This window comes from Aphelocoma coerulescens, chromosome 15 (genome assembly GCF_041296385.1).
Source record: "Aphelocoma coerulescens isolate FSJ_1873_10779 chromosome 15, UR_Acoe_1.0, whole genome shotgun sequence".
In the NCBI taxonomy this organism is placed as follows: domain Eukaryota; kingdom Metazoa; phylum Chordata; class Aves; order Passeriformes; family Corvidae; genus Aphelocoma; species Aphelocoma coerulescens.
The window spans coordinates 13,380,700-13,407,923 of record NC_091029.1 but is presented as its reverse complement, the minus strand read 5'-3'; the positions used below and the strand labels follow the sequence as shown (position 1 = coordinate 13,407,923).

General features: G+C 60.4%; 2 protein-coding genes across 6 annotated transcripts in view; both read left to right on the top strand.

Annotated features, from left to right (window-relative positions):
• Positions 1 to 9,821, top strand: part of NF2 (NF2, moesin-ezrin-radixin like (MERLIN) tumor suppressor) — a 47,358-nt gene extending 37,537 nt beyond the window's left edge. For 3 of the 5 annotated variants that reach the window (XM_069030591.1, XM_069030590.1, XM_069030594.1), the window contains exon 16: positions 8,228 to 9,821. In XM_069030591.1, coding sequence (XP_068886692.1) covers positions 8,228 to 8,278 — 51 coding nt within the window. In that variant the 3' untranslated portion in view covers positions 8,279 to 9,821. Of the gene's footprint in view, positions 1 to 707; positions 753 to 8,227 lie in introns of all 5 variants that reach the window. The other 2 variants (XM_069030593.1, XM_069030592.1) reach the window with 1 other exon arrangement.
• Positions 9,822 to 17,796: 7,975 nt separating this feature from the next.
• Positions 17,797 to 24,737, top strand: CABP7 (calcium binding protein 7). The gene is made up of 5 exons (XM_069031124.1): positions 17,797 to 17,905; positions 21,810 to 21,953; positions 23,211 to 23,323; positions 24,324 to 24,477; positions 24,610 to 24,737. Exons 1-5 carry the CDS (start codon positions 17,797 to 17,799, stop codon positions 24,735 to 24,737), a joined length of 648 nt encoding a protein of 215 aa, XP_068887225.1.
• Positions 24,738 to 27,224: the final 2,487 nt, after the last annotated feature.

The window sequence follows — 27,224 nt, the reverse complement described above, 5'->3', positions numbered from 1 at the left end:
AAATGGATCTAGCGGGGCTCACTCGGCAGTCTCCCCATGCTGGCCTGGAGCTATTCAGGTTCCTGTCACACCAGAGCAGAGAAAATAAAAATCTTCACAGCCCCTTTTGTCACTGTAGAATCTGGAGGCGTTTCTGCTCCCAGTAGGTTTTGGTAGGATTTGTCTCTGTGTTCCAAGTCCTTGGTTTAAACAGAAACTGCTAAATTTTCACTTCTGACAGAGAGGAGTTCATAGAGAGCTGATGGTCCCATTTGTTTCCCTTAAAGAGGGTGCCTGGGCCATCATTTCCATGTCTGTCAGGGCTTGTCATGGTGCTGTCACTCTGCCTTCCTTTGAAGCTGGACTCTTGTCCCATCCCCTCCCTTCCGGAGTGAGCCGAGGCTGCCCGGCTGCTGCATCGCAGCAAGGAGCAAAGGTTCCTGGGTAACAGACTATTAGTGGGGACATCAGAGGGAAATTACAGCCTGCTCTGCTCAGGGAGGTCAGCAGGGCTTTTGTCTTTGCCATGGTGAAGGCAAGCAAAACACAGGGCACTGGGAATGGGATATCAGTCCAGCAATACTTCAATGGCACCAACCCTCTGCCTCACCTGGAAGCTGCTGATGGCTCCAGGCAAGCCCTAAGATCCCACAAATCCCCTGCCCTTGTATCACACACGGGGGTTATTATTACTATTTGTTGTTGTTCATTTTATTTTGCTGGTTTAGCCTCAAGCCCAGGGCAGAAGACCTATCTGCATTTGAGCATTCCAAGTAGGTTATTCCAAGGTACTCTGCGTGGGGGTGCTGGGATCTGGCTGTGGCACTAACCCGTGCATGAGCTTGCCTGCGCTCCGGCGGGACCGGCTGCCCGCGGTCACCCTTCCAGCCCGGCTCTCCCTCCCTTGGGAGTGCTCCCACCTCTCTGCATTTGTTCCTACACCTGATCCTCCATGCTGGGAAGCATCTTTCTTGGCAGAAGTTGAGTTGGCAACCTCAGAGGGGGAGTGCAGGTAGAGGCACTTAAATAATTCAGCACGCCTCTTTTTTGCACCGGTGGTTGGGAATCTATCGGAGGTGCAGGGCAGCCTTTGAAGATTCCTTTAATGAAGTAAACCAGTACCTTCCCCCCTTGTTTGCTGCAGAAAGAAATTCAGGATGTAGGAAAAAAATACCCCAAACAAACAGCCAAACCCCATCAACTGCTGCCAACACTGTCAAAACAGGCTAAAAATGCACAGCTCCGTCTCGGAGCGGAGCAGCACGAGGATGCTCTGCCTGAGAAGTGTCCCAGGAAAGTAAAGGAGAGGATTGAGGACAGCTGGTGTCTGCGGGTGGCTCTTGGGCCAGGGGAAGGTCACTGGCACACCTGGGCACAGGAGTTGTCCTTCTCCCTGCACTGCCTCTGTCTGTGCCTCACCTCCTCCCACCCGGGGGGGTCCTGCTCTGTTAATGCCATGTCTCTTCTTCCCAGAGCCTGCTTTCCTTCAAGGATTTGCCCTTGATCCGCAGGCTGTGTGTGTGCTGAGCATCCAGTCCCTCCTTTGGGAGGATGAGTTTGGGGGAGCTTTCCTGCTCTGCCCTCGGGCGAGGTTCTTGCACAGCCGCGGGGTTTTGTGAGCTTGGAGTCGGTGGCACTCAGGGAAGTGCTGGGATGGTGGCACTCACAGGTGGCAGAGCTGGTGGAAAAGAGAGAGCAATTCCCCAGCACCTCTGGAGCTCAGGAGCAGAGGCAGGAGGATGTTTTACCCAGGAGCAGTCAGCACAAGTCTGTGCTGTCCTTCACTGCACCAGCCATTCCAGGGGCTCTAAGTCCCTGGAGTTCAGGGTTTGTGCCAGCTCTGGGGAGCTGTGGATGTTCCCCAAAACAGGCTGCTCTCATTGTTAAGCACTTCCATGGGGAAGAGGCAGAAAGGGGTGACCCTGCAGGTCTGGGCCACCTTGAGGGAGGTGTTGGACATCTGCACTCAGACTGGCCGTGGATGAAAACCATTATCCCAGCACACCTGCCTTGAAGAGCTCCACGGCAGGTAAATTTGGGGTGAAATCCACTTGCGGCCGCAGCACAGGGAGGTGAAATTCAGCCCTGGCAGTTTGTGGGAAGACTCTTCCAGCAGCTGGGAGCTCTCCAGTGCCCGGGAGGAGCCCCATAATTAAAGCAGCTGCACAGCAAGCACTGCAGTGTGACCTCTGGGGTTTGGTGCCTGCCTTTGAAGCCGCCTGCTAAGTTTTTCATGTTTAATTACGTGGTTAACATGCTAATCCCTTTTTATGAGCTCTGTGGGCACAGCACAGACACCTCATCTGGAAGCTGCTCTCCCTTCTCCGTAGCTCCCCACCGTGGGCTGGTGCTGTGGCTCCAGCTGGCTCCGATTCAGGAGGGTTTGTCACTTAAGCTGTGGTAGAGGGTGAAAAACCCACTTCTTCCTCATCTCCTCCACTGCAGGAAAGCTCCCAGGACAGGCTGCTAAAACACAATCAGGTCTTTGATTCCAGTTGCTTTCTTCTTGCACAGTCATGCTTATTTACTGGGATTTAAGCCCTTTGAAGTATCCAGGCAAGGAGCAAATCTCCGTGCCTGTTCCCAGACAAGCAGCTTTGTCGTTGAGCCTCTGGTCCTTCCACAGGCAGCCTTGGCCTCTCCTGCCAGGCTCTCACGTGGCTGAGAGCAGCTTCTCCAGGGCTTGAGCTCAATCCCAGGGGATCACTTCTGGGGCCCATGGGGATCGTGCAGATCCTGCAGGCTCCTCTCCTGGCTCTGATCCTGGATGTGGATCCAGTGTTGCCTTTGGCTTGGATAATGTTCATTGTGGAGATGCTCTGAGATGCTCTCCAAGCTGGGAGTGTTCAGGCTGGAGAAGGCTCCAGGGAGAGCTCAGAGGCCCTTCCAGTGCCCAAAGGGGCTCCAGGAGAGCTGGAGAGAGACTTGGGACAAGGGCTGGAAGGACAGGACACAGGGAATGGCTTCCCAGTGCCAGAGGGCAGGGCTGGATGGGATATTGGGAAGGAACTGTTCCCTGGGAGGGTGGGCAGGCCCTGGCACAGGGTGCCCAGAGCAGCTGTGGCTGCCCCTGGATCCCTGGCAGTGTCCAAGGCCAGGCTTGGAGCAGCCTGGGACAGTGGGAGGTGTCCCTGACTGTGGCAGTGCCGGGACTGGATGGGTTTTAAGGTCCCCTTTGGATTTAGGCACTGAACAGTTCCCAGCTGGAAGCACAGAAGGGTGAGTGAGGCAGAGCCAAGGGGACTCCTGCAGCTTTGGCTTCCCTCCTGCCACCTTTTGGCTGTGGTCTGTCCTTGTAAGGACACTGGTGGCTGGTGGTGGCACTGCTGCCTGAGTGTCTCGTCATGCAGACAGAAAGTGCCACCCCCAAATGTCACAAGGCTCCTTCATCATCTGCACAGGTGGAGGGAATTTGGGAGGCTGGCGCTGGGGCAGACACCTTCCCTGTTCTCCACCTGCACCGGGCGAGCAGCGTGCTGGGGATCACTGAAACATGTCCCTCAAGGACTTCACAATTCCTGTGGGTACCTGTCATCTCCTTTGCTCACCTCTCCCCCTCTGGAACTGCAGATTCCCTGGAATAGGTCTGTTTTGCTCCAGTGGTTTGGTGGGGAGATGGAGGATGATGTTGTTCCCCTGGTGCCTCGTCCTGCAGAGGGAAAGGACCAGCTCAAGGAATGCTCTGCGAGGGGCTAAAGGAAGCAGCCTGGGTGGGACAGCACAGGCTGAGCTGCCATCCTTCCCTGTGGATCCTGGGATAGGGATGAGGTGCTCTTGAGTCTCCTGCAGAGCTCTATAACCCGATCCCAGCTGGAAAGGGAAGGCAGAACAGGCACGCCACCAGCGGGGGACTTCCCAGCAGCAGCAGCACCGGCGTTTCCCATTCCCTTGGAAGCTGTGAGGTTGGAAAAGATGAGTGAGGCTGCCAGCTTCTCACTCAGCCTGGCACCTGGCTGGGGTGCAGGTGGGAGCTGGGAGATACCCGGTGGGCAGAGCAGCTCTGGGAACACATTTTCCAAGTGCATGAGGAGGTGGAGGCTCATCCCACGTGGATCTTGCCTGCGCACCCCCACGTGTGAGAGGCCACATCCCTTCCAGGTTCATTTTCTTCCCGCTTCTCCTCGGAGCTGGGAAGTGAAACTCCCAGGCAGTTAAACTGGGACACGGCAGCCTCTTTTCCTTGTTTACAAGGAACAAGAGGAAAGTAGGAAACGTCAGGCCTATCAGCTATTTCTGTGGCAGCCTTTGAAAAGCGTTTCCTTCACATGGAGCGTCATCTTCTCCTTTCAAACGGGCTCATCAAAGCATCGGGGGCTGGGGGACAGTTGTGCTCGGGAGAGAATAAACGGCAGCGTGGGAGTGAGAGAGGAGCGGGAGGGAAAGGGGAAGAATCACAGGAAAATAGGGTTTGGGTTCAAAAGTAACGCTGGGAATGGAAAGGTCCACCCGGCCGGTGGGACTGGGGAGTGGGCAGGGGTGGAGAAAGGCACCAGGGCAGCGAGTGGGGAATAAAGAGGATTTAGTGTGTGGAGCAGTGGGTGATGATTAGCAAGGACTGTAGATCTTCCTAGCCACAGGAAAACATCCTGGCATCGCACGGGGTGAGGGTGGCACAGGTCCCCCTCTCTTCCAGCCTGGCCAGGCTGCAGGATAGACAGCGAGGAAATGAGACATTTAAGCCTCTCCTTGCTGGGGGAGGCCTGGGGACAGGTTGGTGTGAATTGCATCCCCTTGCCCTGCCTGCTGCGTGGGGATGGCCCCAGCTCCGGGAGCTCGCAGGAGCCTCGGGGGGTTCCCCTGGATTGGGTTTGCCTGGCCCCAGCAGTGCTGTGCCTGCAGTTATTGGGTTACCTGCTCCAAACCGCCGGTGCCTGCCAGGCACTTATTGGGTTGCTTTGGTTTGTTTGTGTTTCCTAAATCAAATCAGTCCAGCAGCCCTGGGTAGCAGCAGGCTCAGAGGAGCCCCGGCACAGGAATGCAGGGAGTGGGACTCTTCCCTCTCTTCCCTTCCTCAGATCTTGATTCATTGGAGCTCAGGCCGCTTAATTGTGCTGCCTCTCTCTCCCTCTAAATTTTCCTTGATGGCTCTGGTAGAGCATCGGGAGCCCACCCTCCCTCCTGCAGGAAGGAGATTATCATAATACTGCTTGTAAATCAATTTTTTTTCCCTTTTCTCCGCACTGACGAGGGTGTAACTCCCTCTTAATCGCCCTGCGCAGCCTTACGCTATGGGGAGGGATATTTATTTCTCCTCTCCTGGCCAGGAAAAGGGGATGTGGAGACTGCGCAGAGTTTTTGGAGGTGTTGGAGGCTTTCCCCCCACAGATGATGGAGAGGCCAGCACAGGGTGGTGTTCTCCTCTTTGATTTCACATCCCAGTGCAGAAAAGAAAGGAAAACCAGTTGAAGGAGTGGGATTTCCCTGCAGAGAGCTCCCCGTGCCCACCCGCTCCCACAGCACCGGCTGGGATGAGTCAGGATGCCCCAGGAGCTCCCCTTGGCTCTTCCCATCTTCCCCCAGCACATCCTTCAGGACTGGTCCGTGTGGTGCTCCCCGTGGAAGCAAGGATAGCCCTGCCTGCTCTCCACAGTGAGGGAAACAACCATCAAAGAAGGAAAAAGGCAGGGGGAGAGTTTTCCCTCCTGGCACAGGCGGTGGAGAGTCAGGGTGCAGTCAGGAACAGCCCTGATTTCCTCAGTTCCGGTGCCTGGCTGCAGTCGGATGTGAGGAGGCAGCTGCCTGGAGCTGCTGGGCAGCCCCGATCCTGGTCCTGGTCCCCATTGGAAGGGTCCTTAGAGCCCATCCAGTGCCACCCCTGCTATGGCAGGGACACCTCCCACTGTCCCAGGCTGCTCCAAGCCCCAATGTCCAGCCTGGCCTTGGGCACTGCCAGGGATCCAGGGGCAGCCACAGCTGCTCTGGGCACCCTGTGCCAGGGCCTGCCCACCCTCCCAGGGAGGAATCCCTGTGGTCTTTGCCGTTCAGGTGGCAAAATCTGACCACTGCTGGGAGCCAGTGATCCACAGGGCACGGCCCTCTCGGGAAGTCTGTGCTCACACCTCTCCATGGGATCCCATCTCCTCAAGTCCCACCTTTGCTCCCACTCCCTGTATGGCTGCTCTTCCCGTGCCTCAGATTCCCTGGGTAGGTAAAAAAAGTACCACTGAGCCTCTCCAGGAGCCTTTGGATGTTGTGGATGAAAGCATCCAGCAAAGGAGCAGGGCTGCATCTCTCCTTTCTCTCTGTGCCTGTGCTGGATGCACCGGAGCTCTGCCTCTGCCCACTTCCCAAATCTCCAGGCTGAGATAGGCACAGCTTTGGGCTCAGGCTGCCCTCGGGGTACCCCAGGACCCCAAAAACACGTGGGAGGTTAATGGAGAGCTGTGTGTAGCTACAGGCAGAGAGCCAGGCTTGAAACAGTCGGATTCCTTGATAAGCCTGAGGGAAACATCTTCCCTGTGCTCCGTCAGCGGCTGCAGCGGCTCTGAGCAGAGCGCTGGGTTTGCCATGGGGGTCCTGGGGGCATCTCCCTCGCTGTGCTGTGAGGAATGAGCTCCTGTGGGATGGGGAAGGGTGGGAGGTGGCTCTGGTTCCCCAGCCAGGCCGCAGAAGGGATGGATTCAGAGGCACAGCCTTGGGAAAGAGATGGATGGCAGGTAGATCATGGATTTGTGGAATGGTTTGCATTGGAAAGGTCCTTGAAACCCATCCCATTCCCACCCCTGCCATGGCAGGGACACCTTCCACTGTCCCAGGCTGCTCCAAGCCCCAATGTCCAGCCTGGCCTTGGGCACTGCCAGGGATCCAGGGGCAGCCACAGCTTCTCTGGGCACCCTGTGCCAGGGCCTGCCCACCCTCCCAGGGAACAATTCCTTCCCAATATCCCATCCATCCCTGCCCTTCCTCCTTACCCTGTTGCTCCAGGCCTTGTCCCAAGTCCTTCTCCAACTGTTTTGTACCCCTTTAGACACTGGAACACTTCCAGGGATGGGGCTTCCTGTCAGATGGCCCCAGCAGTGGGTCTGGCACCAGCCTGGGGTTCTCTGCTCCTTTTTTTTCCCCCCTCCAGCCTTAGAGAGGAAAAACGCTGCCTGTAGCTCAGAGAATCCCTGTCCCACCTCACCCACCTCCCATCCAGCTCCAGAGGGGACGCTGGAGCAGCCAAGGGAATGCTGAGGAGGAGGAGAGCCAGCCCTGGCCTGGGAGCTGCTGCCAAGAAAGATTATTAAGGCCCTGCAGAAATTTCCCCTGCAATACAGATTTTTTCCCGACTGGCATTAGAGCTGTGAAGGAATTACTGAGGAAAAGCCATGGGGGAGAAGCAGGGAGGGGGAAAACGCCTGACAGCCTGGTTGAGGGGCTTAACTCGCTGTAAGGTGATCCCAGGATTCCTGTTCCAGCAAAACCGGCATTCCCGACGGAAGGCACCGTGCTTAATCCAGCTGAAGCCGAGCCCTGGCAATTAGCCGGCTGCTTTGGCAAACTCCTGGCGATCCAGCAGCTGCCGGGAAGGTGGCACTTGTCCCGGTGCACTCCATCGGGATGTCTGTAAATCCTGGGATTTCTTCCCCACCACTGAGGATTTCCTTTATCTCCTCTGGCCCGTTAGCAAACGAGCTCACGGCTACTCCGTGGGGTGTTATTTTTGGGATGGCTGTGGAAAGCTTTCCAAGGGTTTCCGAGTCCTGCAGGGCCTGCAAGGACAGTCCTGGGAGTGAGGGCTCTCCGGCTCTGTCCTCCAGTGGGATGGATGGAGCAAGGCTGGGATGAAGTCCCGGGGTGGCTGCATGGATCACACGTGCTGGGATGGGGTTGGATGTGGGCACGGACAGAGGACGGGCCCCGTTTGGTGACAGAAGGGACACGTGCCGGTGGCTGCTGGAGTTGTGGGTTCTCCCTCAGCTCATGGAGGTGTTTCTCCTCCAGCTTCCCAAGACCCCCCGTATGTCCTCCTTGTCAGGGGCCCCAGGACTGGCTCCTTGGATCCGCTCTGCTGTGTATCCCACATCCTGGAAGCCTCAGCCATGCCCATGACCTTGACTGAGTCTCTGCCCCTGCTTTCCCTGGGCTGTGCTTGCTGTGGTGGGGGCTGCATGACCCCCAGCTTCCGCAACCCCCCGGCTTCCACATTCCCTGGTATTTTCGGAGGGACACAGGAGGCAGCAGCTCCCTCCTGGGGGTGACTCTGGGGCGGGTGCCCCCTGCGAGGTTGGAGGGTGCCCCCTGATCCCGCTCTGCTCTCTTCCAGCTCACTCTACAGAGCACCAAGTCCCGCGTGGCCTTCTTCGAGGAGCTCTAGGAGACAACTGCTCCACACCGCTGCTGCTTCCCAAGGCTCCCGCCCAGCCGGAGCCTGTCCTGGAGCCGGGGGCTCCCAGAGGGATCACCCAGGACCCAGCCAGCTGCTCCAGCCTCTGCACATCGAAGGACTCGGGGCTGGCTGCCCATGGACTGTGTGATGCTCTCTAGCTCAGCATCCGTTCATCCTCCTCCTCCTGACACTTTGTTTTCCTGGGTTTTCCAGCTTTTTTCCTTATTTTTCTAGCTTTGCTTCCAGGCTCGGCCCTCCAGGCTTTTCCCTGGAGCCGGGGTTGGGGCTGTGGTCGTGCCTTCCCACCCTGGCAGCCAGCATTGGAGTGTGCTCGAGGGGCTCCCTGGCAGGGATGACATCCCTCTGGATTGCCTTCTCCTGTGGAGCTCTGTGTGCCAGCCTGGAATTCCGTGTGCCAGCCCTGGAGCCCTGCTCTGCTCCCGGAGCCCCTTGTGCCAGCCTGGAATTCCGTGTGCCGGCCCTGGAGCCCTGCTCTGCTCCCGGAGCCCCTTGTGCCAGCCTGGAATTCCGTGTGCCAGCCCTGGAGCCCTGCTCTGCTCCCGGAGCCCCTTGTGCCAGCCTGGAATTCCGTGTGCCGGCCCTGGAGCCCTGCTCTGCTCCCGGAGCCCCTTGTGCCAGCCTGGAATTCCGTGTGCTGGCCCTGGAGCCCTGCTCTGCTCCCGGAGCCCGGCGCGTGCGGCGGTGCCGGGAGCTCCATTAGGATCCCGAGCATGTTCCAGTGGAGTGCTGTAAATCAGGAGCGTCGCGCCGGCTCTCCCAGCGCCCGCTGGGGTGGGAGAGGAGCAGGGAGCGGGTTCCAGGGACCTGGGGCTGGGGGGATCCTTGGCTGCTTCCCTGGGGAGAGGAGGTGGGAGGAAGGGCTCCTCCTCCTCCTCGCTGCTGGGCACAGGGAGCGGGAGAACAGCTAGTGCCAACCAAATGAAACCTTCTTGTTCCTGCAAACTGTGACAAACCTGGGCAGCTTCAGGCTGGGGGGTCCGGGGGCACCGGGCTGGGCTTTCCCTGGATCCCAGGGCATCCCAGCCCCCCTCCCGGGCTGAGCCCTGGGCTGCCTGCTCCTGCCTGTCCCATCGCGGGTGCCTTTGCTCTGACCCCCCCCGCGGGGGGAACAGGGATGCCCTGACCTTCCGTTCCTGTCTCCGTCCCAAATCCTGTCCCCCGCTCGGGTGGAATCCTCTTCCAGCTGCGATTTACCCTCCAGCAGAGCCGGTGCTGCCCTGGGGATCCCCCACATCCCCTCAGGACCCCCAGTTCCTCCTTCCCACAACCTCCCTGGACCCACAGCCCCACCGCAGGCTCAGCCCGGGGCTTGGCGTGGAGTAAATCCCATCCCAACCCTTTTTATTTAAACCCGGGATCGATTCCCCGCACGTGGCTGCAGTTCGGATGGCTGTGGCTTGGCACAGCCGCTTTCCCATTCCCTGGACTGTTGTACTCCGAAGGAATAACTGTTTTCTCCTGATTTAATAAAAATTCACAGCACTAGGAGGGGAGCTGAGGCTTCTTTGCCTTTTTTTTTTCTTCGGGAAAAACTGCTCCGAGCCCGGCTGCCGCAGTTAGTGGTGCCGGGATTACTGGGAAGCGCGGCTGCAGTGCTGGGATCCCTCCGGCAGCTCCCACGGGATCGGGATGGCTCCGGGGTCTCGCTGTCCCCAGTCCCTTGGGGCTCTTTGCATCCCTCCTTGAGGGAAGAGGGGTTTGGGGTGCCCAGAGGGGCTGAGCCCGGTGTTTGCCGTCCCTGATCCCGTCCTGCCTGGAACGAATAAAGGATGTGCTGCATTGACCTCAATTTTATAATTAATCGAGGATGAAACAGGCCCAGCCCAGCAAGCCCCGACCCCCGGGGCTGTTCCCGGCCCTCCGGCCCCGCTGGGATCGGCGATGGATGCTTTTCATCCACGCTCCGGCAGCAAAATCCCGGGAGATTCCCCGGAGCTCCTGACCAGAGCTCGTCCCCAGCGCCGCGGGTGGGCTGGGGGATTTTTTTCCGGTTGTTGTTGTTTTAAGCAGGGCTGAGGGGGGAGGGACGGGGTTTCTTTTGGCAGAGGGATGCCAGTGGGATACCCACGGGAATTTTGGGGAGGCTGAAGGCAGCCGGTGAGGGATGTGGAGGGTGACCTGATTTCCCACGTGGCCTGTGGTGACAGGAATTCAACTGGTGTGTCACCTGCACTGCCTGCATCCTGAAATTCATCCAGAAGAGCTCTTTCCAGCACAGGCCAGGGCGGGAGGGCAGGGGGATGCACTGGGAATGCACAGGGGATGGATGTGCTGGGATGGATGGATGGATGGATGGATGGATGGATGGATGGATGGATGGATGGATGGATGGATGGATGGATGTGCTGGGATGGATGTGCTGGGATGGATGGATGTGCTGGGATGGATGTGAAAGGATGGACATGAAGGGATGGGATGTGCAGGGGTGGAGCTGCAGGGATGGACATGCTGGGATGGATGTGCTGGGTGGGATGTGAAGGGATGGACATGCTGGGATGGATGTGCTGGGATGGATGTGCTGGGATGGAGCTGCAGGGATGGATGCGCTGAGGATGCACCGGGTGAAGCCAGGGATGGATCCAGCATGGATCCACCTCTGGCATGGGGATCCCTGTTGCTCCCAGTGCTCTGCACAAAGCACTGCACATTCCCAGCCTTGCACATTCCCACTCTTGCACCCTCAGTATTGTACACTCCCAGCATCGCCTCTCACACTCCCAGCCCGGTGCCAGCTCCCTGCTCGCCCCCCCTGGCACATCCCAGGCCACTTCTCTCCTGTCAAAGGAAGTTTCACCCTGATTTTTTCCCTTTTTAGCAAACTGAACTCAACAGGAGCTGCGGGCGTGGGTTGGTGTGAGCTGACTTTGCTGGAGGAAAAGAAACCATCGAGAAGCCTTTGTCGTGTACCTCTCCCAGCCCCTTCCCCAGCCGTGGGTTCCTGAGGAAGGGAATTGGGGATTTGGCCAATCCCAGGCAGCACCCTGGGAGTGCTTTGGCAGCAGTTCTTCACTCTGGGGTCCCCAAAGCCTCCTCAACTCACGTTATTTCACTTCCAAACCATTAAATACTCTCAGCAATAACATAAAATGTCGAGAGCTGGGGATGAAAGGGACAGAAGGGACACAGAGTGGCCATGGGTGGCAAGTCTGGGGCCAAGAGCCCTGGCTGGGGAGTCAGGGTGCCAGTTCAGAGCCCCCCCCAAGACATGCACAGTTTTGGCCAGCAACTCCTGCAGGAAAAGAGCTTGGAATGGGCAGAGGGGATGGATGGGGAAACTGAGGCAGGGATGGCTCTGGCTTAGCTGTGCAGCCCGGGGACTGCTGGTGTGGCCTCCCCACACCCATGGGCTGCTGCTCTGTCACCCTCCCGCTGTCCCCCTGCACCCCGGGGTGCTGCCCAGCCCCCGGTCCCTCAGGGGGACAAGGGAGGGGGTCACTGTGGGGACAGGGGGACACTGGCAAAGCCCGGGCAGGGCTGGGGGGCTCCTGCACGTGTGTGGGGGGGCGTACATGAGGGAGAGGTTCGAGCACAAGGGCACGGCACGGTTGCACCTGGCCATGGGCCACCACAAGGTCGGGCTGGAGCTGGGGGGACCAGGGCACCTCAGCGGCTCTGCGGGGTCACCCACTGCCCACCCAACAGGGGTGGGAATTGGGGGGACCAGCCCACGGGACACCCCATCCCTGCCCGCAGGCACGCCGGGGTGTTCAGGGCACCCTCTGGTCCCGGCAGGTGAGGGGGTAAAACGCTGCTCCCAGGGATCGCAGCCGGCAGGATCCTGCTTTGAGGGCACGGGGACCTTATTCCCCCTCGGCTGCCGGCTGCCAGCCGGGCGCTGTCCCCGCCATCCCCATCCATCCCCATCCATCCTCATCCATCCCCGCTGATGGCTGGCACGGCGCTGCCGGCTGCGTCCCTCCACCTTTGTCGTCCAGGAAGAAAAAAGGGGAAGGAAATGAATTTAAGAGGGAGAAGGGAGCAGAGAGGCAGCCTCGAGGGGGACTGGCACCCAGGGCCACCCCGCTCCCCACGGAGACCTGGCAAGCTCCGTGTGTTTTGCCAGGTTAATCAGGCATTCATTGTGCAGGGAAGCCACAGCTGCGGAGCCGGAACCCCTGGCTGGGACCGGAGCTGCCCACTCAGCCCCGGGAAGGGATAATACACGGATGTTATGGAATCAAATGGATGTGGAGCTGCTCCAGCTCCCAGCGACCAGAGGGTGAATCCCTGGAGCCGAGTGTGGGGTTCTGGGTGTGGGATCACGGTGGGGAGCAGGACCAGGCGGTGGGGTGCTGCCATCCCTGCCCTGGGGTCAGATCGGGAGCAGGAATGTGGGAGTCCCACTGCCGTCACCTCCTGCTCGGCCTCAGGGACTGGGCGCTGTCACAGCCCCGCAGGGATGTGCCCGCTGCCCCTTTCTGGCCATCCTGGCACTGGGTACCACTGGATTCTGGCCTCACAGGGCATCCCCCTGCAACAGGTCACAGCATCCCAGAGAGGTGGAGCCGATGGCACTTGTTGTTGGCTCTGCACCAGCAGCGGGATGGGAGCAGAGCCAGGCCCGGTGTCCTGGAGGCACCGATGTGCAGGAGCCACCACCTTTCCTCCTGGAAAAGCCAGGTCCCACCCTGTGCTCCAACTTTCCTTCCTGGGCAGGCTGTGATGTGCAAAGCATTGCTTCTGATGCTGTTAATGAGTCTGAGGGTCTTTGACTGAGGTCTCTGGAGTTGTTTCCTGCTCCATCTCCTGGCAGGAGCAAGTGTGGTCACCGCTGCCCGCGGCATCCCAGGCTGCATCTTCTCGGAGGGGTGCTAAGAACAGGCTCATCTCAATTTTTCCCATTTTTCCATGAAGAAAAATTCCCCCTAAGCAGAATTCTTGCCTCCTCCCATGGAAGGGCTATTTCCCCCCTTCAGAACCCAAATCCAGCAGAGCTCTCTGAGCTTTTCCCATTCCCCCTTCCCTCCCCACCCGCACCGGCTGCCTGGAGCCGTGCCCGGCGTTTCCCCATCACGGGCGGGATTTGTTCCCAAGTGCATCCCAGTGTGGGAAAAGTCACGGCCACGCAGGGAGGCGGCTGCTGACCCCTCCCCAGGGGCTCTCTCTGCTGCCCTTCCCGGGTTTCCAGCGGGCGCTGGGAGCTGGCAGCCGGCGGCCGGGATAACCTTGTGGCTCGGAACATTGCAGCCATCCCTCTTCTCCCATCAAGCGTTCATTTAGGAAACATTTCACTAAATACCCACCTGACAGCACGGCCCCGGGAGATTGATGCCTCCGGCGCCTCCGAGGGCTCGGTGCCAGGGACTTTAAAATGTCACAACGACACCCCCGGGGCGCTCACGTCCCCTCCCGGTGCCCGGGGGAGCGATGGGAGTGTCTGGAGGACGCTCTGGTGCCAAATCCCATCCCAACCCCCTCAGGCTGCCAGGAGGTCCCTGGGGTTGTCCTGGGGGATTTGAGGGCACCCAGCACAGGTTTGTTCCATCCCCAGCTGTAAAGTTTCCTCATCCCTGTGAGCTTTCCCATGGCTTTGGGGCATCCCCATCCCATCTCCAATCCCATCCCCATCCCTTCCCCTCCCCACTCCTGTGAGGGATCCCTTTCACCATCCTCATCCCATTTCCAACCCTGACCCCATCCTCATCCCATTGCTATCCCTATCCCTATGTCATCCCCGTCCCAATCCTCATCCTCATCCTATGCCCATTCTCATCCCATTCCAATCCCATGCCAATACTCATCCTCATCCCATCCCACCTCATCCCTCAGGGCAGGAAGGAGCCCAGGAGTCTCGGCTGGGCAGAGGGCAGGGGGAGCCAGAAGGGCCCCTCAGCGCTGCCACGGGAGGGATAAACGAGGAGCAGATTAATTAAAGCTCAATCAGTCCCGTTCCTGTGCCAGAGCCACTTCAGCCCTTCTCCTTTCCATGCCCTCAAATCCCTGACGGAAATAAGGGTGTTGGTGTTGGGATGTGAACCCAGAGCGAGGGCCCTTGGCAGTGAGATCGCTCTGAAGCTGCAAATAAACCACACACCACCAGGCCTGGATCCCACCAGCCTCGTTAGTGGGATCAGCTAATTAGGAAAACACCTGGGAGTGCTGGGAAAGTGCTGCTGTCTCCAGAGGGACAAAGGGACAGAGGGGAGAGGTGGCACTGACCTGCTGGCAAGGCTGGCCCGAGCCCCGGGTGAGATAAAGGGGGAATTGTGGAAAAGATTCCCAAATAACGGAGGAATTGAGAAGAGGAACATTCCCAACATTCCAGCGGCTGTGGCTGGGATTTTACCTGAAATCCCTGGGACGCCGCTGCCTCCACCCCATCGTTTTAGGGCTGAGCTCCGAGGAAATCCCAGAGCTTCTCCGCACAAAATCAGTGAGGGGATTCGGCACAGGGACAGAGGGAGCCAGCACGGACCGTCCCAGCCTCCATCCCGGGAGGAAGGGAGCAGTGCGGCTGAGCCGGGCTCCGGGAAACACGGAGAGAGCTCCGATCCCTAATGAACGAAAACCCAATCAGGGCTTCAAACGCAATTAAGCCACTTAATTCTCCTCCCCCCGCCCTGTGCCGCCTGCCCACCCCCCCATCCCCAGGGAGCGGGAGCCGGGATGACCGGAGGCCCTCATTCCTTTGGGAAGGAGGCTCCAACAGGTCCCTGGCGCTGCACAGGGAGCTCCGCTGGGGATTTGAGGGGAAAAGCCCAGAAACTGGCCCTGTTATTTCTGCTGGGATTTGGGTGGTGAGAAATTAATGAGTTTCCATCCCAGGGCCTCTGGAGAATTAATTGGGAGGGAACTTCGTTAACATCGAAGAGCAAATTGATCTGTTAAAAAAAAAAAAAAAAAAAAAAAGAGGAGATTTTCAATCAGGCTTTGCTTTTTTGGGTTTGTTTCTCCCCAAAAGCCACTTGTTATTATCAGCATTTCCCCCTTCGAGTGCTGGGGTCTCAACTGCAGTATCAGACACTGCAGACTCCCCGGGGGACACAGATCCATGTGCCCCAAGCCCATCCCGACCTCCGGGGGAGAAGGGAATTTTAGCAGAGTTGGAAAAATCCACCCCCCAAACCACGACTCCCCGGGGAGGAATGACCCTGCCCTGGGAGCTGGGACCCCACAGCATCGGGAATTGCTCATCCCTGAAATCCCCCTCTCTGGAGCGCGGCCGTGGCGATTTTCTGCTGCCGGAGAGGGAAATTTCTCCCAACTAAAAAATAGCTTAAAGGGGACCCCAGCTGGTTACATCCAGCGGCGGCAGCGCTGGCGGGAGGCAGCGCCGGGCTTTGGGAGCCCCGGAGCGGGGTCCTGGCTGCTGCTCCGCCGGGAGATGGAGGGTTCAGCACGCAGGAGGTTGGAGCAGCCCGAAAATTCCCGGCAGCGGTGAATTGGATGAGGCTGAGCACGTGTCCGCGGCGACTGCAGGAGGCGAGGGGGGGCTTAGTGAAGCAGTTGGTTGGAGCAGCAGGAATCCTGTTCCAAGATTTTCGGGGTTCTTGTGACGGTGCCGAGATGAGAGGCACATCTGGAGCGGGTCCAGCCGTGCCTCAGTTTCCCCATCGCTCTGACGCATCCTTGGTGTCCGGTGAGAACCTGGGAGGTGCCAACTGTTCCCCTTTTCTCTCTCCCAGCCTGTCCACCACAGCATCTCCAAACGTGCAGAGCAGGAGCCTTTGGCAGCCCCCCTGTGCCACTGTCCCCTCCTCCAGAGACGCCACGGACACACGGGGGACATTGTGACCTCCATCTCCCAGCGGGCCGGGGTCTGCTGGGACACCCAGCCCAGGGAAGGGGGACAGCGGGATTTGGGAGCGTGATGGAGATGGCAGGAGAGGTGCCAGGTCCTGGAAGCATCCCTTGCCATGTGCCTGAGCGCAGGGATGTCACAGGGACACGGATGCCGTGGGGACATGGCACGGTGGGACCTGCACTGGTGCAGGAGCCCAACTGTGATTAATCAATGTCCAAGTGAGAAATAAGATGAAAAATGTGATCAAGGTTGGGGGGAAACAGAGGATGACTGGAAAAGGTGACAAGGACAGAGGGCTTCGCTCCTGGCCCTGCTTCCTGCCTCTTCCATGGCTCATTTTTTCCCAGCTGTGGGAGCAGGAGGTCCGGCCCTGGGGTCCCTGTCACCCCACAGCACCCCGGGGACCTCGGGGTGATGGCCGGCCCAGGGTGGCACGGGCAGGGGCTTTGGGGTGGTGGCAGCCTGGGGTGCCAAGTGCGGGGACAGTGGGGTGACAACTGCCCAGGCATGGGATGCCATGCGCGGGGACCTCGGCGTGGTGACAGCCCGCGGTGCCACGTGCAAGGACCTGGGGATGGCGAATGTCTGGGTGTGGGTGCCACATGCAGATGGTGGCTTCTCGGGATGATGACAGTCCCAGGAACCTGCAGGGACCCTGGCACGGTGACTGCCCCACGACCAGGGTGCCATGTGCGGGGAGCTGGGGGTGGTGGCACCCTGGGGTGTCATGCGCGGGGACCTCGGGGTGACAACTGCCCGGCCATGGGGTGCTGCGTGTGGGGACCCCGGGGTGACACCTGCCGGGACAGGGGGTGCCACGGGGCCCCCAGCCCTGCCTGCCGACCCCCAGCACCCCCCGAGCACCCCCGCGGTACCAACATCTCCCACTCCCCCCTCCCTGCGGCCCGGGACGCTCCCCCCTCACTGCCGCACTGCCCCCCCTCGCCGCCCCCCCGGGGGGAGGCCCCACCTCCCCCCCGCCCCCAGCCCCATTTCCCGGGCGGGACCGTTCAAAACCCACCCGGCGCCGCCGCTCCCCGGATTCCGCCGCCGCTTCCCGGGGCCGGGGCCGAGGATGCTCCGGCTGCCGGCGGCGGCGGGGGGGCGGCGGGAGCGCGGCGGGGGCTGAACCGCGGCGGCAGCGAGCCCCGGCCTGCCCGGGACACTTGGCGGGGAGGAAGAAGAGGAGGAGGAGGAGGGAGGAGGAAGACGAAGAGGCCGCCTTCAGCCTCGGCCCCGCCATGCCGGGCCCCACCGGGGAGCGTGGCCCGGTGGCAGCGGCTCCCCGGGGGCTGTGAGCGGCCCGGGGCCGGCGGAAGGGGGGCCCCGGGCGGAGGTGGGGGGGCTCCGGGCGGAGGGGGGGCCCTGAGCGGTATGGCCAGCCCCGTCCCCCCCGCCGCCGCCGCCGCTTCCACCGGGATTTAACCGGGGCTTGGATGCTTTCACCTCCCGTTTCCACTTCGGGAGGGCATGTGCGCGGGGGAAGCGGGCCGCCCCCAGCGGAGCCCCCCCGCGCCCTGACTCCACGGTGAGGGGCTCCGCCGCCAGCCCCGTCCCGCCGCCGGCCCCGGAGGACGGGGAGCGCCCGCCCGCCCCGGCCCCCCCTGGCCGGTGGGTACCGGGCGGGGGGCGGCGGGTACCGGCAACTTGTGTTTAGCGTCCGGCGGCACCGACCGGGGGGAACCCCCCCTCTACCCGACGAGATTTGGGTTTAAACTTTGGGTTTTGGGGAGCCCTGAAGATGCCTTTCCACCCGGTGACGGCGGCGTTGATGTACCGGGGGATCTACACCGTCCCCAACATCCTCGCCGAGCAGCGCCCCGTGGAGATCCCCGAGGATGAGCTGGAGGGTGAGCGGGTTTGGGGGGCTGCCGGGGCTGGGCATCGGGGGGGATGAGGGGGGCATCCCATGGGGTTGTGGGGTGAGGAGGTTTGGGGGACTGGGAAGTCCATCCCGTGGGATGCGGCTGTGGCGGAGTCGGGGTACGCGTTCCCCCGGCGCCGTGGGGAAGCTGAGGGCGAGCGGGATGCGGATGGATGGAGAAGGAGGAGGAGGAGAAGGAGGAGGAGAGGAAGGAAAGCTGAAGGAGGAGGCGTGCGGGGGTCCCGGGCCCCCGGTTGTGGCAATATGACACAGCAGGCACCGGCGGTAGCGGCGGGGGGCCGGTTTCCCCCTCCGCGGCGCGGCGGGGTCACCCCCTCCCCGCTGTCATAATATGACAGTGGCTGGTGGCGCGGGGGACCCGAGGGGTGGCTGTCACCCGTGTCACCCCCCGGGTCACGGCAGCTTCACGCAGTCCCGGTGTCACCGGACTCCGGCCGGGAGGAGCGGCTGGCGGGGCTCTGCCCACCCGTGCGATGAGAGGGGCCGAGCTCAGCTCGCTCGCTGCCACCAGAATGGCTTTTTCCACCCCAAAAGTTTGCCGGGGCGGCGGGACGGGCACTGGCGGTCCCCGGCTTTGGGGTATCCCTGGGGAGCCTGGGGCAGAGGGGTGCAGCACCCCCGGCTCCAGACCCGGCAGCGGGGGGAAAACTGAGCCACGGGGGGTGACCTCACCCACGTCCCCCCTCTGCCTGGGGAGAGCACCCTTGGCCCAGCACCAAACCTGGAGCCCCCGGCATCCCCGTGGGGAAACTGAGGCAGGGAGTCACAGGGCTGGGGGTGAGGGGAGCCCCAAAATCCATGTGGGAGCCCCGAGCAGGCGCTCCCGCCGGTGTGCAAGGGCTGTGTGTGTGTGTGTGCAGCTCTGCAGGCTGTGCGTGTGCGCTGACGTGCCTGTTACAGCCTCACTGCAGGGGCTGTGTGTGTGTGCACAGGCGTGTCACACCCCCTGCACCGCGTGCTGCGGGTGTGCTCCCGCCTCTGTGCGCTCACACATCTGTGTGCTCACACATCTGTGTGCACACGCACGGCCTCGCTGCAGGGCGGCTCTGTGTGTGTGGCTGTGCCAGTGTCAGTGTGTGTGTGGCCGTGCCAGTCTCTGTGGCTGTGCCAGCGTTTGTGTCACTGCAGCACGTGTGTGTGCCCATGCACCGCCTCGCTGCAGGAGGTGTTTGTGTGCGTGTGTGCACACGCTCGGCGTCCCAGCAGGACGGGTTTGTACGCACAGCCCTGCTGCAGAGGGTGTTTGTGTGCCTGTGCACAAGCACGGCATCGCTGCAACGTGGTGGGGTGTGTGTGTGTGTGCAAACACAAGCACAGCATCGCTGCAGCGGGGTTGTGTCTGTGCACGCTCAGGTGCAGCTGTGCACGGTGTTTGTGTGTCTGTGTGCACCAGCGCAGCATCGCCGTGACGTGGCTGTGTGTGTGTGTGTGTGTGTGTGTGCACAAGTGCAGCACCGCTGCAAGGGCTGTGGGTGTGCAGGCGCAGGGATGTCACTGCAGGGGGCTGTGTGTGCGTGCACAAGTGCAGCTGTGCCAGGTGTTGGTGTGTGCACTCGCGAGTACAGCAGCACGGCATCGTGGCTGTGCGTGTCCATGTGTGTGCACAAGTACAGCGTGTGTGTGTGCGTGGGCACAAGTACCCCAGTGCAGGGTGTTGGCGTGTTTGTGTGCACGCACAAATGCAGCTGTGCAAGGTGTGGGTGTGTGCACACAGGTACAGCATCGCTGTGAGGTGTCCATGTGTGTCAGTGTGTGCACACACAGGTACAGCATCGCTGTGAGGTGTTGGTGTGTTTGCACACACAGGTACAGCATCGCTGTGAGCTGTCAGTGTGTGTTGCATCCATGCACAGGCACACCACTGCAAGGGGGTTGTGAGTGCAGGCCCGTGTGTGTGCACGAGCACATCGCTCCAAGGTGCTGGGGCTGTGTTTGCACACTCACAGGCGTCACTGAAATGCGTTTGTGTGTGCACACAGGGGTGCAGCGTCACCGTGACGTGGTCCTGGTTGTGTCCCTGTGTGTGCGTGCCCAGCGACAGTGCAAGGGGTGTTGTGTGTGTTTGTGTTTGTGTTTGTGTTTGTGTGTGTGTTTGTGTGTGTTTGTGTGTGTGTTTGTGTGTGTGTTTGCACACACGGGCACATCCCTGCAGGTGCTGGTGTGTGACATCACCACGAGGAGTGTGTGCGTGCCCGAGTGTGCACACACCGGTGGGTGTCACTGCCAGGGTGTCCCAGCCCCGCTGCAGTGGGGTGTGTGTCCCTGTGTGTCCGTGTGTCTGTGTGTGCTCACACCCCTCCGTGCTGTCCGTGTGCCCACTCCCCGTGTCCCTGCACCGGCTGTTGTCCCAGTTCACCGAGTCCCCGGGGTCCCAGTGCGGTGTTCCCGCCCCAGCACCCACCTGTGGCCGTGGGGATCGATGGCAGCGCTGGGTGCCCCAAGGGGACCCCATAAGGTGCCAGCCACCCACCTGCTCCTACCTCCCCCTGCTCCTACCTCCCCCTGTGCCCTCAGTTTGGGGGACACCCGTGACACCCTGGCAAGGCCTCACACTTGGGGCTGAGCAGACAGGGCACAGCTGGGGCAGGGGGTGCTCAGTGGGGAGCTGGGACCCCGCTCTGGCCACTGCCAGGACACGTCTCTGTCTGTCCCCCAACACCACAAACCACCTTCGAGCTCTTTGGGATGAGAATCCTTGAAGGGTGAATTTTGGAGCATAATGAGGGCCCCCCAGGAGCACGGGGCAAAGCTGGAGGATCTCCCTGCCCAGGCAGGGACACTGGCCATGGAGAAGCTTAGACTGATGGGCCAAAATCCCCCAAAACTCCCCCAAAACACCTTGAAGACGTCACTGATGTGACACCATCCAGGCAGGGATGTCCCCCAGCACTGGGGGTCGGTACCATGAACCAATATGGGCTTTTTCCCCCAAACCCAGAGTTCACAGCCCATTTCTCCTGCTGGGATCCTCCAGCACCAATACCTCTGGCAGCCACACGGAGAAGGAAGAGGCACCAACATCCTGGCCTGGCTTCCCGCCATCCCCCAGTCCCAATTCCCTGCTCCTTCTTTTCCATCAGCCTGGTTCCAGCTCCACATCAGGTGGCATCAAAAAGCCAGAAACTGCCCCAAAAAGGAGCAGAGCCCTGAGTGCAGCAGGAGGTGGGATGGAGTCAATGGACTCAGGCTGTGCCTCAGTTTCCCTGCAGCCTCTCACAGCCACTCCACAGGGATCTTCCCCCACATCCCAGGGGTTCATTTTGAGCCAGAAACCCCCAAACCTTGCACTTCCATCCTCCTCTGCACCGAACAGGGCTGAACACTGCAGCAATTCCGTCAAGATTTGGGATTTTTTGGGGGTGAAGTGTGGCACAGCTCCAGCACCCACCCCTGGACCCCAGGATGGGGGCACAGACCCACCCTAAGACCATGGGATGGGGCACAATCCCACCCCGTGGTCCCGGGATGGGGGTGCAGCCCCGGCACCCTGGGATGGGGACAGTCCCCAGCCCCGCACGGATCGTCAGGGGTGCTCCCGACTGGATGCTGCGGCACCGTGGGGATGCCCCCGACTGCAGTGCCCACCTGGTGGCACCCCAAGCTCAGGCACACCCAAGGAATGTGTTTTTAGGGCAGAATGCCGTGGTTTCGGCTGTGGCGGCAGCAAGGGCAGGGTGGGTGCTGCGAGCGGGTGACTGGAATTGGAGACAAGATTTGGGGTCTGCTGGGGAGGCCGGACCCTTCCGGGGAGGCTGGGAAGGCGCTCCATGCTGGCAGGAGGGGGAGGTGGGATCCTCCAGGGATCCACAGGGCTTCTGTGGGTGCTGGAGGGGGAAGCGCAGCCGGACTCATCCCCGCTCCCCCCACAGAGATCCGGGAAGCCTTCAAGGTGTTCGACCGGGATGGCAACGGGTTCATCTCCAAGCAGGAGCTGGGCACGGCCATGCGCTCCCTGGGGTACATGCCCAACGAGGTGGAGCTGGAGGTCATCATCCAGCGCCTCGACATGGACGGTAGGAGCCCGGGACGCCGGGATGGGGACAGGGACGGGACCCCCCGTTGAGAGAAAGAGCCGATTCTCCCGTATTTCCACCCCGCATGCTGGACACGACACGGGATGTGGGATGAGCCTGACCCAGGCTCTGCCTCCTGCTGGAGCCTTCTGCTCATCCATCATCATCATCGTTGCCACTGCAGCTTTGGGCAGATTTAAGGATCCTGGGCGCTTGTGGGATCGTTAAACCGGCCGGGACCGCGCTGCCGGGGCTGGATCCCGCACCCAGGGCTGGATCCCGCACCCTGGGTCGTGTCCTCAGCACCCATCACCCTCCAGCACTCGCTGCCACCCTGACCCTGTCCCCACCTCTCCCGCGCCCATCGGGACCTGAAAGAGCTTCTTAATTTATTGCTTTTCCTTTTTTCCCCCATTTAAAAGCCTTTCCGGCAGCGCTGCCAAGGCGCCGCTCCCCTCATTACTCATCGTTAGTGCTGCTCTGACAGCCCCACGCCAGGGGACACGGCCAGGACAGCCACCAAGCACCCCCAGGGTCACAGCCACCACCAGGGTCCCGGCTGGAATTGGGGTCCCGGCTGGAACTGGGGGTCTGTCTGTTGCTCACAGTCCTGGATGGTGTTGGGCTTCCCCAGCCGGTACCGGTGGCTCCAGGTGACACTGAGTGTCCCCAGGTCACATTGGAAGGGGGCCCAAAAGGTTTTGGGGGCCCCCAGATGTTACTGGGGGTCCCCAAGCAACATGGGGGGTCCCTAGATGGCACTGAGAGCCCCCATCCAGCACTGGGGACCCCAGCCAGTGTTTGGCATCCCAGCTGGTGTTGGGGACCCCACATTTTGCTGGAGGTCCCCATGCAGTGTTGGTTTTGGGGGTTCTCAGCCAAAACTTGTGGTCCCCAACTAGCCCTGGGAGGCCTCCAGATGGCATTGAGGTCCCAGCTGGAATTGGGGGCTCAGCTCATGCTCGGGGTCCTGGGTGGAGTTGGGTTTCCCCAGCTAGCACTGGGGTCCCAGATCACATTGTGGGGGGATTAGGTGGTGTTAGGGTGCCCCCAGACCACACTGGGTGTCCCCAGTTGGCACTGGGGTCTGGCCAAAGCTGGAAGCTCCCTGACTTTGCTGGAGGTTCCCAGCTGGTCTTCAGGTCTCCAACTGGTTTTGGGGTTCTGTGACCACCCATGGGGCCTCTTCTGGGAGTGGCAGGGTCCCACGTGCCCTGTGCCCAGGCAGGGGGTGACAGCCACCCCTGTGTCCCACAGGTGATGGGCAGGTGGACTTCGAGGAGTTTGTGACATTACTGGGGCCCAAGCTCTCCACCTCGGGCATCCCGGAGAAGTTCCACGGCACCGACTTCGACACCGTCTTCTGGAAGGTAGGGACACCCCCAGCCCCACGGGAACATAGGGACACCCCCAGCCCCCATGGGAGTGTAGGGACACCTCCAGCCCCATGGGAACATAGGGACACCCCCAGCCCCCATGGGAGTGTAGGGACACCTCCAGCCCCATGGGAACATAGGGACACCCCCAGCCCCCATGGGAGTGTAGGGACACCTCCAGCCCCATGGGAACATAGGGACACCCCCAGCCCCACGGGAACATAGGGACACCCCCAGCCCCCATGGGAGTGTAGGGACACCCCATGGGAACATAGGGACACCTCCAGTCCCCTCCCGGGGACGGTGCCCCCAAACCTGCACCAAGAGCACTGGGGACAGCTCAGGGTCAGGGCCAAGGTTGGGGTTGGGGTCAGGGTTACGATGAGGGTCAAGGCTGCAGTTGGGGTTAGGCTGGGTGAAAGTCAGGCTCTGGGTCAAGGATGAGATTAGGGCTGGTTTAAGAGTCGGGATTAACATAGTTTAGGATTAGGTTTAGGGTCAAGTTTAGGGACAAGCTCAGGTTCAGGCTGCAGTTTAGGGTTAGTATAAGCCTTACAGTCAGAGTCAGCACTGGTTTAAGGGTCAGGGTTAGGGCTAGGTTTAGGATCAGGGTTAGGGTTGGAGACAGGGTTAGGATGAGGGTTTAATGTTGGGGCCAGGGTCAGGATTTTGGTCAGGGTCAGGGCCAGTGTCAGGATGAGGGTCAGGAACAGGTTCACGTCAGGATTGGGGTCAAGGTCCAGTCTGGGGTCAGGGTCGGGATCGGGATCAGGGTCAGGTGTACCCCTCTGAGCTCCTCTGCCCCTGGCACGAACAGGCCACATTTGATGCCAGCCCCCACTGGGTGCCCCTTGCTCTGCTGGGGGTCACCAGGACACCAGGCCTTTCCAGACAACTCTAGGGAGATCCTCCCAAAACACCCAAGGGTGCCGGGACACCTCAGAGCCCGCTGTGCCCCCAGCCGTGGGGTCACCCCGATGCCCGGTGCCCGCAGTGTGACATGCAGAAGCTGACGGTGGACGAGCTGAAGCGGCTGCTGTACGACACCTTCTGCGAGCACCTGTCCATGAAGGACATCGAGAACATCATCATGACGGAGGAGGAGAGCCACATGGGCACGGCCGAGGAGTGCCCCGTCGACGTGGAGAGTGAGTGCCGGGCACCGGGAATGCCAACCCCCCCGCGGGGATGCCAAACGCCACGGGGATGGCACCAGGTATCCGTGCCACGGGGAGGGTGTATCTGGGACTGGGGTAACGCGGTGTTTGTCCCACCCCCAGCCTGCTCCAGCCAGCAGATCCGCCAGACCTGCGTGCGGAAGAGCCTCATCTGCGCCTTCGCCATCGCCTTCATCATCAGCGTGATGCTCATCGCCGCCAACCAGGTGCTGCGCAGCGGGATGAAGTAACGGGGTTCCCCCGCCGCGGGGACCCCGCAGCGACAGCGAGGAGGAGACACCTATAAATATCTATAAATATCTCGATGTACATCCATCTGTGGCCCAGAGACGTGACCCGCCCCCGGGAGGGCGGCAGCCGAGGGGACGGAGCCGCGCCGGGGCCCCGCCGTGCCGGGCGCTGCCGTCGCTGCTGCGTGCAGAGCACGGAGACTTCGGTACCGACACCGACACACCGACCCCCCCTCGCCAGCCAAAAACCGCCCCGTGAGTGCATGTGACGTGCATGGAGCCCCGTGAGCCCCTCCCGCGGCGGATCCCGTCGGATTCTCCGATCTAGCGTTAGAGCTCATATTTAGGATAAACCAAATCATCCCCTAAGCAATACACGCGCCTGAGATGGTTCCTAGAGCCGGGAGCGTTTGCATGGACTTGGCTGCCAAGGGCTGGATTCCAACCCCCCACCCAAAGCCCCTCCCCGTCCCCTCGCCCCGGCCCCGTGCCGTGCCTCGGTTTCCCCACCTGCCCGGTGCGGGTCATTCCTGACCTCCTGCTTGATGCACTTTGAGCCGACCCCCCTTGGGAAGAGCCGGAGCGACCCCGAGGCCGGGGAGCCCCGCACGCCCCGGAACCCCCCAGCCTGTATGTAGCACCCACCTGGGCACGGACTGGTTCAGATTTGGGGCCGTTTCTCATCCTTTGGAGTTTTTTGGGGGTTTTGGGGTGGTGGGGTGTTTTTTTTGTTTGGTTGGTTTTTTGTTTGTTTTTTTGGGGGGGGGATTTTTTTTTGTTGTTCCTGGTTGGTTGTTTCCGATCTGAAATAAAACTGGGATTTCTGAAGTGTGGGCTCCTGGAGATGCTGGGGTGGAGGGTGATGGGGTAGGGCCCTGGGAGCACCTGTGGCTGCTGCTGAGTCCTCCTGGCACGGGAGGTAGGCACTGGTTTGGGGGGCTGTGATCCCCAGAATCCCGGGGGCTGGAGCATCCCTAAACTTTGGGGCAGTGGGATCTGGCTCCTTCCCAGCAGCTCCCGTGCCCCCACCCCACTCCAGCTGTGAATCCTGCTATAGGTCCTGCCCTATCCCATGGATCCAAGTGGTTTTATCCCCCTCTCCGTGTCTCATGCCCTGATATTTTATGTTGGGTTTGATGGATGTTTCACGCCCCTTTGCCTCGACGGGGAGGATGCTCAGCCCAAGCCCCTTCCCAGAAGTGCTTCCACCTGGATTAACAGTAATTCCAGCAGGATCTGTCTGGGATGCTCAGAGAGGCTCCACAGGGTCACCATTCCTGGGCCAGGCTGGGGATCCTGCCCCAAGGCTGGTGGGGGGGAAGCACCCTGTTACTCCTGATTTACACCACTGCGGCCTGGCCCCAGTGTGACCCCCCCACGCTAAAGGGACATCGGGAATTTCACAGCCTCACGTCCGTGTGTGTTGTGGGAGCCCATTCCCACCTAATGGATCGCTCTCCCCGAGCCCCCAGCGATGCATTTTTAATGGCAAAGAGATTAAAGGGATAAATAAAAACAGGGGAAGTGCTTGGGGCTGGCAGAGAATCGGGCAAAGCTGCTGCTGCTCCCTCATTATGGGGCACTTCCCACAGGGAACGGGGCTGGAGGAGCCCATCCCAGGACGTCAGGGCTGGGACATCCCCACCTTCACCTCCCCACAGAAACCACTTTTCCTTGCACCAGCATGGGAATTCCCACCCTGCAGCACCACGGGGGGGACACCCCATTTTTGGGATGGCAGGAGGAATTGGCAGCGTTTTATTGATTGGGGTCTGGGGGGGGCTTTTTTTTTTTTTTTTATCTTCTCTAATTTATCAAGCAAATTGAAGCGAACGTCCAAATGAGAAATGGAAATGGGAAGTGCTCCACGGCAATGAAATCATTCCGGCTGCCTCGCAAAGTGCGGGAGGCTCCGCATCCGTAATGAAATTTCATCCATCTCCCCACAGAAAGTTTGGATTTTTTATGGACTGGCATTTCCAAAGGAGCCACGTGGCCTTGGAGACATGTGTATATATATATATATATATATTTATTTTTAACCAGGTCTATTATAGACACTGTGAATAAACATAAGAGAAGCAAAAAAAACCCCAAAAAACCCACCAAAAAAAACCGAGGACAATTTAATTTGCCAGAAAATACAATAACGTAGAAGAAAAAAATGAGATAAAAGGAATAATGCCATCCCCCAAGCTCAGCATTTCAAAGCTGCTCAATTAATTTTAATGGGAATCGAGAGAACGGATTTCTTCGGGCAGGTTTGGAATGGCAGCTCCCGATCCCGGAGCAGGCGGGAAGCAGGAGAGGGGTCCCAGCCGCATCCCTGAGCTGCCGCAGCGGGGACGGATCGCTGCGGCTGCTGCAACAGCGATGCTCCGGGATAATTCAATTAAGGGATCGCCAGGAAAGGGAAAAACAAAGGGAATGTGCCGGGAGGTGGGGGCTGCCGTGGGCGAGGCGGGGTGGGAGGGAGCAGGACCCAGC

What these genes read in the sequence shown, in the direction of transcription:
- CABP7 (XM_069031124.1), top strand. Translation starts at nt 17,797, where the DNA reads ATGCCTTTCCACCCGGTGACGGCGGCGTTGATGTACCGGGGGATCTAC. An exon ending in TCGACACCGTCTTCTGGAAG is followed by an intron (nt 23,324 to 24,323) that starts GTAGGGACACCC and finishes CGGTGCCCGCAG; the next exon opens with TGTGACATGCAGAAGCTGAC. An exon ending in GTGCCCCGTCGACGTGGAGA is followed by an intron (nt 24,478 to 24,609) that starts GTGAGTGCCGGG and finishes TCCCACCCCCAG; the next exon opens with CCTGCTCCAGCCAGCAGATC.